Genomic DNA, 15958 nt, shown 5'->3' with positions numbered 1-15958 from the left:
ACATTAATAGCTATCTATTCGTTTCAGAAGAACTATGGATCCTACTAATATTTGTTTTTTTATCGACATTGACGCTGATTTATCATGATGGCGCCGCATATTCTCTTCCCGAGCTCCCAGTGATCCTCAATTATTCCTAAACTTTTGCATTTTGATTTCTAGGCGGAAATTCACTCACTCACATACGAGAAGAAGATTTAGTTATGCTACTCAAACTCAAGGTTATTAGAATATTTTAGTGATCTTGATGGTATTGAAAGTAACAGACAATAAAAAAATTCATTTCTCTTAAATAAACAACTAAAATACTTAATAATATAGAAAAAATTTTTAATAATTGCAAATCAAAAACTTTAGGAAATCTTTTTGTGCACATCTGAAAATTTGTATTTTACTTACAAGTAACTTATAAAAATTACGAAATTCTCTGAAGTCCGCTACTCTCCATTAGAGGTGGGTAGTTCCGGGAACATTCCGGATTGAACCTGGAACATTTCCGGAGCGAAAAGGAACTAGTTCCTGGAATCATATCCGTGGAACTATTTAATGTTTTTAATTCTCATGAAGGTTATTTGTGAAAAAGGATCACTTGAAATTGAGCTACCAAGAGAGTAAACTTTATCGAATTTTTGAGATACAAAAATCTGTACTTTGGGAAAATAAAGATAAAAATTTACCCAACAATAGTTTGACAGTGTGTCTAGACCTTACTGAGTATGACGACCCCATTACATTTTACAGTGAACTTAATTTAAAAATTTCAAAATGTCAACCAGCTGATGATTATAAACAACTTTATGAAACAAAAATGGGTAGTGATATTCTGATAAATGTCGGTGGTAAAGAATTCCAGGGTCACAAATTCATGTTAATGGTACGGAGTCCTGTTCTGACTGCAATGTTTTCTCATGATATGATTGAGAAAAAAACTAATGAAATATCTATACCAGACATTACTCCAGAGATATTCGAAAAGATCTTAGAGTATTTCTACACTGATGAAATCACTGATCTGGATGCATATGCTGAGTGTTTATTAAAAGCCGCAGACAAATACCAGATACAATCACTTAAAGACATTTGCCAAGAATCACTCAGTAAAACTTTAACTGTTGAAAATTCATTGAAAATGATAGATACAGCTAATCTTTACAACGCCAACGAGTTATTGGCATTCACAAATGATTTCATTGCATCGAACATCAAAAATTTTACTAATACATCTACAATAGTATGAATCTTTTTAAATTTTGTACTCAACGTTATTTCAATTTATTTATTTTATTTTTTATATTTTCAGATAAACTAACAACAAACACTGAAATTAAACGCAACAACTTGGTGCTCAACAGTATATCATAATACATAATTAAAAAACTAATTCAATATCTTTAAAAATGTTTAATAATTATTACTTCTTTTATATTTTTTAGCTAAAAATATCAGTTCAATTTACGAGCTATCAATTGTTTATCTACTTAAGAAATGATTACTCATTATTGTTAAAAAAACTTTTATATTTTTCTATCAATAAATCAAATTTATTATAATCGTTAATTATTCACTTCTCCGACTAAATTCAATCCCGACATTTCCAATAAAAAGTGGTGCCAATGTGGATTTTTTTAAACCTCAAATCTATCAATGATGAAATGTCGGCAATACATTTAAACAATTTAATTCATTGTTATAAAGTTGCAATCAATTAAATTTTTAATTTTTTATGTGTGTATGAACTTAATTATTGAATAATTTCTTTATCTGATAATTATATTACTTCATATTAATTCACAAATTAGATAAATCTATCGTTAGAGTAGGATGATAATTTTGTAGTTAATTAGTAAAATGACCGGACTGTGATCTAAATACGCATTTTTAAATTTTCATTTTACTTACATTTTATTTACTTACTTAAAAATTTGAAAAACTACCAATCGTTAACTACATTCACACTCATTATTAATTTTGTATTTTTCTGTCTTATAAAATCTGTAATTTTATAAAATAAAATAAAGATTTTTCTTTTCAAAATTATTTTACTTCTGTCACTTATTCGAATATAATTTTTAAAATGTCGCCACCCGCGCGCCTACAGCGCCGCCAATTCAAATTTACTAAACTAAATTCTATGGACTTGTCAATAACCAATAAATTTAAAATCACATGGATTATTTTTTGTTGTTTATTTGACGTGTCTCCTATGTCATATTATTCATAAAATGACGTGACAAATTCAATTAATCAACAAAAATTAATCGACGAGGTATTTTCAATTACTACCCTAATTATTTAAATTTAAATAAAATAACTCTCTATTATTTCATCATTTAATTATTTTTTACTAACATGATGACGTGTCATTTCATTTGTTACAACAATATATTGCAGATAACTGGATAAAATAATCCCAGGAAATGTTATTAAGGTCTATATATTTATTCTGAAGACTATTTTTTTTTCTGTTCATCAAAAGAGAAGTAAAAAATATTAAAAATGAGGCGATCACATTCTGGTGAGAGGGGTGAGACATTTACTAATTAAAATCATGTTATTCGATGTACTTATCATGTAAAATTATTCTTTTCAGCTGGTTACAGTTACGAGCCCCTGCCAACTTCATCGCGTACTCACCTGGAGCACGAGAATGACCAACTGGAAGATGATCTTAGTGATAAAATTCATGCGCTTAAAACTTTGTCTATTGATATTGGAACTGAAGTTAAATATCAAGATAAAATTCTCAGAGATATGGTAGCGATCATTTACTCATAATTATTATTTTTTAAATTTAATTTGAACCTTAAAATATCAGATACTCGACAACTTTTTTTTTTTTTTTTTAATTTATTACCAGTCTCTGCTGCTCCAATATTTTTTTACAATTTAATTATTTCTACTTTTATATTTTTTTAATATGATATTTTATCAATAAACAGTAAATATGACAATAAAGTTTCATTTTTATAAATCTGAAAAAAATTTCAGACATTTTTGTAGTACAGAAATTTATATAAATAATTTTTAAATAGAGCTGGAGACTGGGTATTGAGCTCTGCGTCTTAGAGAACGTGCAGTCAAAAATTTTCAAAAGGCTGTCGTACAGAAAAAAAAAATTTGTCTCTTGATAGTTTGCTATCATAATTAAACACTAATTATTTTTTTTTTGTTCCAGGATGATGATTTCGAACGAACAAGTGGTTCGCTGACGTCCTCCGTAGCTCGAGTGATCAGAATGGCCAAAGCTGGACACAATTACTACATAATATATTTATTTTTATTCGCTATTTTTGTCTTTTTCGTTTTATGGATCGTATTAAAATTCCGCGGGTAAATTAATTATTTAAATAAAATAATAAATATAACCAGTACTGTAATTTTTAATCAAATAAGCCAATTTTTATGATAGATATTTGTAATTTAAATATAATGTATATATAAATTATTTTTCTCTCAATTAAATTTACGTTTCCTTTATTTATTTCAGTAAATCATTACCAGATAAATTTCTCACCAAAAAAATTCCATACTCCATAATAAAATTCCTATTTTTTCCAGTGCCCGTATCGTAACTTATCAATTATCAGAAAACTGAACTCTATTCTCATTTTCTCATGAACGTTATCTCCAATTACTTCCTACTGCAATTACCACTCGCTCGACTGCTTAGTAATAACAATTAAATTTAAAAACTCAAAATAACAACGCAATAAAATTTCCTTTCTCTTTTTATTTCAATTATCAATTATTTCATTCATACATTGCAGGTCAATATATATATATCTATAAATAAAATATGCGACTTGTGCGTAAATTAATAATCGGCAACTGAATAATTAATTAATTAATAATCAATTACTAATTTCCATAAAAATTGAGTCATAATTTTAAAAGTCATATTAAATATTACATTTTTTTTTCGTATAAATTTATTTTAAATCAACATGTAAGCGCGTATAGTAAATGATATAAAGTAACAGTAACTTTTAATTTTATTTATAAACAGAATTTAAGATGATAATATAATAATAATAACATACCAACGTATTTATTAATAATTATAATTAATAATAATAATTAAATTATTATATTGTTTTTTTTTTTTTTCAGTTTTTAATGTAACGAAATATTAGGCCTTTGTTAGCGTTGTAATTTATCTTTATGATACGTAATATCAAAAAAGAATAGCTATCACTCGAGCTATGTACTTTATATATTTAATTTAATTGCAACACAAAAGCCAAGTTAAGACTCATGGTGGGCTACATACATCAATTTTCTTCATTTTACTGTCATAACAATATTTATAATCACATTTTAAAATAATAATAATAATTAAAGATACGCTGTGTTAATTAATAATAAATTACACGCTAAAATTACCGAGTAAAAATAGATATAAAAAAAAAGAAAAAAAATTATTAATTTTCATTCCGCTTGTCCGTACATAAAAAAGTACAAAATTTATTATTATTACACTACGACAAAATAGTTTTTTTTCAACTATTGAAATCGTTATGGTGATGAGCAACTTATGGGACAGAAACGGATACTATAATACGTTAAGTAATTAATAATTATAATTATAATTAATATTAATAGTAATAGTTAATGGAGTAATAATTATTATCAGATATTATACATGTATAATAATTTTTATAAGCTAATAATGACATGAATGGCAACAGAATGGCATATGAAAATCAAGTCAATTTTATTTTTTTTTATTTTATAATTTTTTTGTTTTTCCGCAACTTTATTTTTCCTCAAGTTCTTTTTCCTCTTGAAAAATAAAAAGTAGCCCACGCGATGAGAAAATAATGTATGATTATTTTAGCAGCTTATCTGATTCTGTCTGTACATGATAGAGGCGATTATGGTCCGTTATGGATGTTGACAACAATAATCTATAAATTTGTTATCAATTATTGATTATTAATTGATTATAATTATTATTATTCAATTAATTAATTACCTAAGAATGATAAGGTGTAACATAAGTTGAAGGAAATAATCCTCGTCTATTTCCGATTTCCCCATGCCACCAGTGCTGATCCGTGCGATCTGTAACGGTGATAACGTCACCTCTCCGGAACTCAAGTTCACCGGGTTCTTGTGGCGTAAAATCATACAGCGCTTGTACTAAACACTAAAAATGATATAACAAAATAAAATAAAATAATTTATCAGTGACACGTCAATATCGAAGCTATAAATCGTTAATGGGTTGATTAATTACCTCTTCTGGTATCATGTCACGCAGCTTAACGTCCTGAGAACGTGACACCGATGCCGTGCGGTGATATTCAACTAATTCGTTAAGGCTACTGAACTTTACGACCCACAAAAAAAATTTACCCTGCGCGTCTCTCAGGACTTTGAAGTGTTGGACTCCGTCAGAGCATCTATCATTTAAATACCATAAATTACTAATCAATTTCAATTATGGCATCAATGATAATAAAAAAAAGTAAATAAAATTAAACTTACTTGACAGATAATGAAAAGTCTCCGGGAGAACTCTCGCTGATTCTTATCAGAAAGGCACCCTCGTGTTTATTAGAGAGCAGTCTTTCTGCATCAGCTCTCGTTATCCGACCATAGTACCAACTAAAATATAAATTTACTCATAAATTACTTGGATTTAAGCACAAGCGTAAGGTAAGAGACCTAGTACCCGATCTATGAACTAGTACCTGATCTCTCCAGGTATTTGTATATCTATATTTAGTAAAAATTTAGTATATAAATAAATGAGAGATCGAGTACTAGGACTCATACCTTAAATATAAATAACAATATATAATTTCTTACTCATGATTTTTCATCTCAATGTAATTACTAGGTATCAAACCTTCCTTTGAATCCAACTCAGCTCTGTACCAATTCATATCATCTTCCATATTAAGAATCTGTAAATAATCAATTGACCTTAATTAGTCCCAATTTTAATACCAAAAAATAAAAAAAGAATTAAAAATAAACTATCGATAAATACTGGATATAAATTCCAATCCAGAGTAATAAAAGTCACTTGTAGTGACACCCAAGTAGAAACAGTATCACGGTATCATGTGATTATCACAAACAAAACGATAGCATATGATCTTATGTTTAAATTTATAAATAAACCCATACATCTATAGATAATATTTAAACAAACCTTTAAAACTTGATTTCTACGAAAACTCAACTCGTCCTCAGCTGTTGCTGTAAAATCATGTTTTGCCGTAGCCTCCATTCTTGATGTCAAAAATAGCAATTAAATGGATCCGGAATTTTACTGGCTATTAACTTTTGAATAAATAATTACCACAATAAATAAAACCTTGAAAAGTCTTTTTAAAATACTCGGTCACCACGATCGCGATCACGTTTCACTTATCGCTGGCAATTAAAATCCAGCAGAACAAATAACCACAGTTTAAATAAAATCTAAACGTTTTTTTAAAATTAAAATAAAGGTTATTAGTTGTGCTGCAGACAATAGACAAGGTTGATAGATTTTCTCTTGACTTATTTAGCCTCCCCCCAGGCTCCAAAGCACTTCTTTTCAGAACAAGTGTACACTGGCTATAACAATCTTGCTTATACTTAATATCTATACTTTTAACTCGTGTGTGTCCTATTTTAAAACTCGTCTACTAAATAATCACAACAATTATTTTAATTAATCCACTGGTCTATCAGTATGTAAAAAATAATTATTTATATTCAAATTATTTTGTGTACTTACTTAAAAAAAAAAAATAGTAATTTACATTAAACTGTCACTTGTAATGCAATACGCATATATTATGTATGTATATATATATATATGTATATGTATATATATATATTAATACTTATGAGCACCCATGATGGTGTTTGTCTTATTATCAGACATAAAATAATCTCTCTCGTTTGGTCTCGCGAGTTATCCTGATCTATAATCCGTGATGTCCTGATATTAATAAAATATAATAATAATAATAATAATAACAATAATAATATCAATAATAATAATAAATTGGTGTAAGATACGAGGATGAGGATGACGAGGACGACAACGACGACGACGGCGGATGCCTCGACCACCTCCTCAAATTAAATTCCTCTGCGCAGGCACCTTTGCGTCGGCACCCTCTCTCTCTTTCTCTCTCGCTCCCTCTGGATCTCCGTTCCTCAGACTCAGACTTTAACCAACTACTATATGGTTATATGGCTTATGTGTATTAACACTGACGTCACATTCGAGATTATTCCACACACACTCACCAGCGCACTAAATATATACACTACATTCGACAAAACACTTGTTTTTTTTTTTTTTTTTTTTTTATTTTAAATATCTGCTTATAAATAAACGTCACTTTTTTAAAACCATCGATACGTCATAGAATTTATGACTAGTGTGCTATGATACTTTTTATTATCATTCACGAATAATTATTTATCAAATGTAAAATTTATTTTTAAAACACGCGGTATATTATTTATTTAATTGTTGATTATTATTTTTATCGGGACTATTTTTTTTGACGTATTGATACGCATGCGCGTTCGCCGCCATTTTTCATTGCGCCATCTTATTTTTTGATATTTAGATTTTAATTATCTTTTAATTTATAATCATTTATTTTTAATTACTTTTATCAGACGTCTAGCTGTCAACTCTGAAATGAGCGCGCTGATAATTTGAATTTAAAATTTCAAAATTTAAATTTTATTATTAATATAGAGATAGAGGTATGAGTTTTTGTGTGGATGTGAGGTAATTGATGTCGGACAATAATATTTATACATGATACATATAAAAGTATATACTGGCGTAGTAATACACGTGCAGTAGCGCGGAAATTAAATTATTTGTGATACCGATGTCAGTTTGCTGCTGCGAATAACTTGTTGCCATAAATAATAAAGATAACGAGGTTTGTTATGAAATAAACAATTATTTAGCAGCAATGACGCATTGACTTTTATTTTTATTTAAATAAATAAAAAAAAATCTGTGACTATGATTTATTTAAATAATTATAAATTTGTCTTTTTGATCGGCCCCCCGGTAAACCCATGAATAATTGCGTGTTCACTTCCTGTTCTCTATATCCGCTTTACTGTTGATGCCAGACAACTTCCGCCCACACTCAATAAAAAAATAGTGAATTGTGTGCAATTCGATTAAGATGACTATCCTGCTGTCATTATTTTATTTAATTCACTTATTTATTAAATAATAAAATTCAACGAGGCGTAAGTCGTAAAAAAAATGTATTCAAATTTTTGGCGCTAGTCTTGTGGAAACAATTTTAAATTTATGTCAGAAACTGACGTCAACCTTGCGCTGGCATTAACAATCCTCATTGTAATTACCATGTACAAGTACATTACATTTACACTTTACAGCTCTTTTGCAACAGATCTCGTACTCGTGATTAGATACTCGGGTGTTAAAAAAAAAAAATGAAAGCTATGAAAAATTTTTTACTCAAGATTACTTGGTATTGGGCGCCGTAAATCTCAAGGTAGATGGAAATATCGATTGGGTCTTTGAGAAAACCTCTAAGAGAAATTAAGAAAGGTGATATAAAAAATAAAAAAAGGTACAATCGAGCTGTCAGATGATGAAAGGTATTCATGAGATACTTTACAGTTTTAAAATTTTTTAGTTGTCGATCGTAAATAAAATACAGCGTAAAAACTACGAAAAGTGATAAACACTTTTTTTCCACGTGTGCTGAAATATTACGCGTGAGTTATTTTACCTTAGGGTCAGCGATCTTACAATTTCACGTGAACTCATGTTTCCACCTTTACTTTATATTTATATATATATATATATTCATATGTATATGTATCTATATGTCTAGATATATATATAACTGATCGATTGCTCCAACAAATATTCCATGAGTTGAGATGCTCGAGTGACTCACGTGTCTTCCCCACTAGTCAGTGTCATGTTGCCCTGAAGCTAAACTCAAGATCTACAGATACCTCTCTCATATAATATGAATATGAGTAGACAACTTTTATTTTTTTCTATTTATTTCTGAAATTAAAAAAATAAATCATTATTTTTACCTGAAAATACTCAAAAAAATAAACAAGTCAATAAAATGGTGCAAATTTCTGGGTAACGGAATTTATGTCACTTTTTATGCGTCAACGAAACCCGAAGCAAAGGCACCAGACAAAAGTGACTGTTTAAACATTTTGTACGTGTAGTATAAGTTAATGGTTGGTACAGTTTAGCTTTAGCTACCTAACATAACAGCAACTAAACATAACTCAGCTACAGCTACACAGGAACATTCTGAGCTGACTCGATAAGAGTGAGACCGTAAATGGAGTTTTGCTACCTGAGAAACTGAGAAAGAGACTGAGAAATTTGTGCCAGAACCCTGACGTCATCTTCTGACGCAGGATGGAGAGTTTATAGCACAGTGGGTTGTTATCCAACGAGCAGAAACCATCAGCATCAGCCATATTCTTCACTGCTTATACTTTTTGCTGCTGATGCTGCTGCTGTATATATATTTATATATTATTCTAGATGACTTGATAGCAAATCTATAATAATATTCAGACTACAAGAGACATCGCTCATTTACATAATTCCTTTTTTCTCTTAATTTTTTTCGTGTATTTTTAAACTCCCTCAGTATTTTTATCTCGTTATTTTTTATTTCAGAATATATAACAACCGCAACAATAACAATAATAATTATTATTATTATTATCAACAAATGTTTGGTAATTTGGAGTGAAATCGAGGCAAGAAAGTGCTGCCACCTAGAATAATGAGACAGTTGATACAAGAGAAACCTGTGCGGGTTTACCTCGACATAAAGATTAAAATAGACACATATGTTGTGTTGCTGGTGGGTCTGGTGTAGACTCTGCTCTGGGAACTCAACTCGAGTGTACACTGTACGAAAATCAACAGATACTTAAATGCAAACGTCTCTGCTCACATAAATGGATCGTTGTAACAGGTGTTTTTAGCTGACAGAGAGGGGGTTTTCACAGGTGGCCCTCAACTCACTCGGCTTTCATCTGTATAAAGTATAAATGTAAACACACTATCATCACACATACATCTATATATATATTTTTATACATAAAGAAATTAAAAGCACAAAGCCCCGTACGAGTGAGAGCAAGAATTATCGCGGTACGTATTGCAATATTTTTTAAAAATAATTTTAGCTCCAAAGAATTTTTTAACTTCATGTACATAAAAATTGTTGGAAAGAGAATTCTCTTAGGATCATTAGCGTGAACCACGAAGCATGGAATTCTTGACCACTAAGAACCATCCGGTTGAGTCTACTCAACCGATCTCAGCATTTGGCCTGGCCGCAATCTGCGGCCGCTGGTTTTCCCGATCTTTCTGCTGAATTGCATTAGACATTGCTGAAGTCCAAGTATCAGCATCAACAATAACCTCATCATCAGAAGCAACAGCAGCAGCAGCAGCTAAAGACGGCTTATAGCAAATGTCCTTTGATGAATTTAATTATTATAATCACCAGTCCATATTCAAATTTATATTAAAAACATCAGCAGTCAGAGACAATTTAAATATCCTCTGATGTCTGGTATATACATAAATATATTTATCGGGCTTGGCAGTCAATCGGATTAACTGACCAGTCAAAAATAATTTCGACATATCTCATACTCTCTCACTGGACTATTTTACATTCCGTGCACATGTATATATATGTATACGCAGCCCGAAATAGAATAGAATAGGATATTGGAGTCGACTGAACCGAACTGGACTGGACTGGATGATAGAACTGGAGAATGTGTTGGTTGACATGTACATCCATATATTTCGGATACATAATTGTGTAGTTATATAACACATATGCGAGTGTATATATTTGGGCTGGACACGTTGTCAATGTTTGAGTGTTATCGACGTGCAATTGAAGCAAGGAAAGGCAATTAGTAACAGCAATGATTAATTAATCAAGTACATTTCCATGTTCCATCACGTTCATATGTCCATCCACTATATGTTTGTATGCATATATCTCTCATTCCATATATATCACCCACCCTCAATATTACTATTGACATTTTATATACATTTTCATTATTATTTCAATATACTCCTGTCATTAATAATCTCCATATTCATTTTCCTCGTTACTATTTATCAAATTATAATATTAATAGCAACGAACCAGCTACATATACTTGTATAAAAAATGGTGAAAGTGACAAATAGGCGAAAATTTAGGCTCTGCAATGGCTAATTCGGATGATAAATCAAAGTCCAGCCTCCGACTCACCTCAACTAATATAATGTACATTACATATGTGTTGTATTATATGTAATGTTAAGTGTATATATGTATATATAGGTGAAGAGCACCGTACCGTTTATCCACTGGCAGATCCCGCTATTTCATGGGAATCGAGAGGGGATGAGAAACGTTGTTGTCGCGGACTACTCGACCCATATAAACGATGCGAACAGAACAGTGAACGAACCACGCGTGGCTGATGCGACACACATATACATATATACATACATACATACATACATACTTACAATATATAAACAGAGGAGAGGAAGACAAGAGTCATCTCTCTGGTGGTATAGTAGTATCTGGCAAACGGGAGCAGCACGTGCGCGTTTACGTGTATCATAGTAGCGACTCTTATAGTATCCATGGTATGGGGATCGGGGACTGGGGATGGGTATAATGTGTTTAGTCGGATTGACCGATCATCCAGCCTGCTGATGTACAATAACTCAAAACAACTGTCTCTGCTATTATATATCTGCCTCTACTCAACTCATATCACCAAAGTGACAACAACTCTATCCCTACTACCCAATTATTTTCTTCTTACTCTGTCTCCCTCTTTCTCTCACTCCATTATAATAATAAACATTCGGCTTCGGGTTCTTTAATAACAAACTCTCTTGTTCCCTCTCTCGCTTACACAAATTCCCTCCTTGTCCTGGTGGTATCGTCGATGATTCGCCAACCAGTGTAGTATCGGTAGTCTACTACTGCCATGAGCAGGCCATTAATTTAATGTCTCACGGCCATTCACCTAGAATTATTATACTACAACACAACACAACACAGAAAACCAATACGACAACGACGCCAGGAATCATCGTATTACTATTACTACTATTATATATTATTATTATGTTCATTCATAAATTCTTATCTCACAAGTTTATTAAACGGTCGATAGAAAAATAACGTGGATCGTGGGCGAGTCATTGTTTTGCGTTTACATATTATTAGGTAGCATGCACGGATATACCATTTGCTTGTGTACATGTGTTACACATATGCACTTACGTACATTTATATATAAAAGTGTGTGTGTGTGTGTTGCTGATGTTTAATATACGAATATATAGATGTAGTACGTAGTACATGCGAGTAGCTCGAGTGATCCGAGACGTCACGTGCTCTCTTATGTTTACACTGAGCCAAGTGGTGTTGCTGACCTGGGTCAAGGTTGCCCCAATGGCTTTCGTAATCTTTGATTTAGATAACATGCTCTTTACAGTTATTGTATATCTTTACTCTTGCATATAATTTACGTGTGTATATAAAATTTAAGCCGACTGCTCAATAACGACAACCTCCAAATCAACATCAACGTCATCATCGTCGGTAATAAACACACTTGTGCCATTTACTACTCACTGTATTGATCAATTACTATCTCAAAATAAAACCCAAGTATTATTGATCACTGATCCAATTAATTGGTAATTAACCGCGAGGTATTTAATTAGCTGTATCAATACCTGTGCAATCTGATTGATTGAGTTTATGATTTGATAATAAATTAAAACGAATTATCAATGAGAATTAATTTTCAGAGAACTGATTTACTCCAAGGACAAAAGCACGTTTGTTGTGTGTCTCTGCAGACTCTGTCACTGTCACTGTCATATATCTTAATAGTTTAAGTTCCCTCAAGTTATTTATATCACATCGGCTTAAGCTCAAGCTCATTAGTAGAGTCATCAATCTGAGCGGTACCGACGGTCTCAGCCGCGACGGTGGCATATATTACACCACTCGTATACATAATACTATCGAATCCGCAGTACGATACCACCGCGACGACGACTACTACTACTACTACTACAAAAACAAGTGTACTCCACTTTCATTCAGTAATTCTAAAAATAAGCTGCTGCCGATTCACAACGCATGAATGACAATCGAGTTGTAGGGAATGGAAGGACGTAGTGCGGATACGGGGAATTGAATTCTTCGTCCTCTACACTATACATATATATACTGCTACACTCCATCCATCCATATATATATATATATATATATATATATATATATATATATATATATCTATATATCTTTTCCCTATCCCTCTCACTCTAGCTTTCTCCTTTCGTCGTTGGTTGACCCTGAAATTTTGCGAAAATCGATTAACATAGACTGTTACATAAATCTGTGTTACACCAGCTATCTATCTCACCCATTCTCTAGCTCTTGGATGCTAATTCTCAATTGGGTTATAGTAAGGGCAGTGTGTACTGTCATGGTAACTTAAATTTGAATTGTTCCAAGTAATGACTTATTTTTGAGGTAACTTTTAAGCCTTTCCCGACGGTCGCTGCGCTTGGTGCTGATGACGATGACGGAAAATGTGATAGTTTTTGCTTGAGATAACTCAGATATCGATCTCATCGAGATCCCCTTGGTACAACCATGACAAGTGAAGTAGTTCAGCGTGAGTATGACAGCACCAGCAGGGGCGGATCATCCGATAAAAAACATTTCCCGGATAGGACGTTGCTACGCTTACAACATCAGCTCATACTTGGGTCCTTCTATCTTTATATAATCGATATACACATACATCGATATATACACACTCACCCACACTTTTATTTATTTTGTATACAATAAGTTATAAAATATGTGGCGGTTCAATACATCTTTTAGTTGTTGCCTAATATATATACATATATAATACATAAATCCAATAACTTTACTCTTCCTCTTTCGCTTTACAATATATATTTTAGTTGGTTCTCGTGAAAGAATTTTTAATAAACGCATATTTTAGCCTTTATTAGACGGATAAAAAAAAATTTTACTTGATTTGCATAAAAAAATATTTAGTTGTAAGTTTTAAGAGAAAAATTGATAAAATTATAAACAATTTTTTCTATTATGGTTATTGGAGGTAATTTATTTCAAGTATGACCGTAACATTAATTTAAAAAAAAAAAAAATCGCTTCAAAGTAACGAGATTTATTAATAAAACGCCAAGTAATTTCCGCAGATCAATAATTGATAACAACTTTAATGTCATGAATTACTTTTTTTATCAATTAACTTCAAAAATATCCGAGTTCTTTTATTGATAATTTTGGCGGGTGACAGCCCTAGGAGGACGTCATTAGAAGGACAAGTCAAATTGATTGATAGAATATGAAGGACATAAAAAAAACCCGCTCATAAGTCTATACAATAATAATTTCTTTATATATGTATATATTAAAAGTTTCATATTTTTACCTGCGACAAAAATTTGAATTATTAGAAAAATATTACAATTTTAAGTCATTCGAAAAAAATTTTGGAGTTATTCGTAAATTTTCAAATAATTCGAAGTTTGAATTATTCGCACACCCCTAATATATATATATATATATATGTATATATTTATGGTAATAATAATAGTAATAGTAAGTAATAATAAATAAATAACGATTGACATTTGACACAAGTTGTTTTAATATCAAGGTCATCGTATTCTTTGTGACAATAAAATATAAAAAATGAAATAAAATAAAACAGTATCACATACAATTGGATTTCGTAGAATAATAGAGACGCAAAGCGAATGACCTGTTGCTGAGACAATAAACCATTCAACGATCAATAGCTTTATTTTTTAATTTTTATTAGATTACATCCGCGTACTACAGACTAATAATATTTATTTATCTAATTATAATTATCTATAAATATATACAGCTTTTTATAGTGCAAGTGTTTTAATAACTTTTAGTAAATTTAATTATGAGTAATGAAAATTAATCACTGTAATTTTTGAAGCGTCAGCAGCAAGAGCTTTGAAGAGTAAAGACCAAATACGAGGAACAAGTTGAAAATCACTGGCGTACTTTATCAAGCCCAGCTGCAGCGATATTAATATCTACAGATAAAAATTACTGGCTTTAAACAAGTTATAAAAATAATGACAAAAATATTAGACAAAAGTCAAGACTTTTTTTTTTTTTTTTTAACAAAAGACAACGGGTAAAAAAATGAATAAAGATAAATTCCAATTAAAAAGTATAAGTTAAAAAAATAATGAGCTGAGCCAGTGGATATGGAAGTTGTTAAATGTACCCAGTGATTCTCATGATAATTAAAAAATCACAGTATATATTTAAATCTATAAAAGTACGTGGAATATACGCGTTGGAATGAAGTCTGGCAACCCTGCGCGGAGTTTAACTTGCGGGGTTGAATTTCAAACGTTTGCAGCAGCAGCAGCAATGATACGAGGGGCTCACGCTCACAACCAGCAGGCAGCAGCACACATCTACACTCTCTACATACAATGCACACACAACACACACACATTTATGGAGACGTGGTGTGCAAAGCATTACATGTAGAGGGGAGCAAGTAAAGTGAAGGTTTCGTATTGTGTCGGTGGTGGTGTGCTGCCTTAGCTCAGCTCGTTCTTGCTCACTCAGTATATGCTGTAGCTGGTTGGTTCTATACTTACATTACTCGGTATATAATATAACGGTGCCGTCGACGGCAGTGGTGTGCTGTAGAGCTGTACTCTGTATAGGAGACGACGGCCATGCTGCGGGCTTATGGACGCCTGGTAGGCGGACAAACAGAGTGGAAAACTGACGGCCCCTTCCTTTACTTATATTACTTGCCAGGTTGGGTTCAAGTTCCGTCACCGGTTCGACGATTT

At 31.5% G+C, this 15958-nt stretch overlaps 3 protein-coding genes across 5 annotated transcripts; 2 read left to right on the top strand and 1 right to left on the bottom strand.

Moving 5' to 3' along the window:
• The first annotated feature begins 415 nt into the window (after positions 1–415).
• On the top strand, positions 416–1365 carry LOC103569459 (speckle-type POZ protein B-like). Its single transcript, XM_008546768.1, has 2 exons — positions 416–1231; positions 1301–1365. Exons 1-2 carry the CDS (start codon positions 809–811, stop codon positions 1307–1309), a joined length of 432 nt encoding a protein of 143 aa, XP_008544990.1. The 5' UTR covers positions 416–808; the 3' UTR covers positions 1310–1365.
• A 790-nt stretch (positions 1366–2155) lies between these two features.
• LOC103569460 (BET1 homolog) lies at positions 2156–3451 on the top strand. 2 transcript variants are annotated; one of them, XM_014441762.2, is made up of 4 exons: positions 2156–2266; positions 2392–2524; positions 2591–2754; positions 3176–3451. In XM_014441762.2, exons 2-4 carry the CDS (start codon positions 2497–2499, stop codon positions 3332–3334), a joined length of 351 nt encoding a protein of 116 aa, XP_014297248.1. In that variant the 5' UTR covers positions 2156–2266; positions 2392–2496; the 3' UTR covers positions 3335–3451. The 2 variants fall into 2 exon arrangements, with proteins under 2 accessions (XP_014297248.1, XP_008544992.1); XM_008546770.3 differs by having other exon boundaries at positions 2392–2515; positions 3176–3450.
• Positions 3452–4195: 744 nt separating this feature from the next.
• LOC103569461 (growth factor receptor-bound protein 2) lies at positions 4196–7280 on the bottom strand. 2 transcript variants are annotated; one of them, XM_008546772.3, is made up of 7 exons: positions 6737–7280; positions 6164–6644; positions 5815–5912; positions 5491–5610; positions 5240–5405; positions 4976–5149; positions 4196–4907 (listed from the first exon to the last, which is right to left on the bottom strand). In XM_008546772.3, the coding sequence occupies exons 2-6, from the start codon at positions 6239–6241 to the stop codon at positions 4976–4978; spliced, it is 636 nt and encodes a 211-aa protein (XP_008544994.1). In that variant the 5' UTR covers positions 6242–6644; positions 6737–7280; the 3' UTR covers positions 4196–4907. The 2 variants fall into 2 exon arrangements, with proteins under 2 accessions (XP_008544994.1, XP_053596341.1); XM_053740366.1 differs by having other exon boundaries at positions 6164–7280.
• Between the last annotated feature and the right edge of the window lie 8678 nt (positions 7281–15958).

This window comes from Microplitis demolitor, chromosome 7 (assembly GCF_026212275.2).
Source record: "Microplitis demolitor isolate Queensland-Clemson2020A chromosome 7, iyMicDemo2.1a, whole genome shotgun sequence".
NCBI classification, from domain to species: domain Eukaryota; kingdom Metazoa; phylum Arthropoda; class Insecta; order Hymenoptera; family Braconidae; genus Microplitis; species Microplitis demolitor.
This window is presented reverse-complemented; position numbering and strand designations above follow the sequence as displayed.

Excerpts from the sequence above, each read along its gene's own strand:
- LOC103569459 (XM_008546768.1), top strand. The coding sequence starts at position 809 with ATGGGTAGTGATATTCTGATAAATGTCGGTGGTAAAGAATTCCAGGGT.
- LOC103569460 (XM_014441762.2), top strand. The coding sequence starts at position 2,497 with ATGAGGCGATCACATTCTGGTGAGAGGG. Across the intron at positions 2,525-2,590 it reads ATCACATTCTGGTGAGAGGG|CTGGTTACAGTTACGAGCCC; the intron begins GTGAGACATTTA and ends TATTCTTTTCAG. Across the intron at positions 2,755-3,175 it reads ATAAAATTCTCAGAGATATG|GATGATGATTTCGAACGAAC; the intron begins GTAGCGATCATT and ends TTTTTGTTCCAG.
- LOC103569461 (XM_053740366.1), bottom strand. The coding sequence starts at position 6,241 with ATGGAGGCTACGGCAAAACATGATTTTACAGCAACAGCTGAGGACGAG. Across the intron at positions 5,406-5,490 it reads GACTTTTCATTATCTGTCAA|ATGCTCTGACGGAGTCCAAC; the intron begins GTAAGTTTAATT and ends TTTAAATGATAG. Across the intron at positions 5,150-5,239 it reads GTGACATGATACCAGAAGAG|TGTTTAGTACAAGCGCTGTA; the intron begins GTAATTAATCAA and ends TATCATTTTTAG.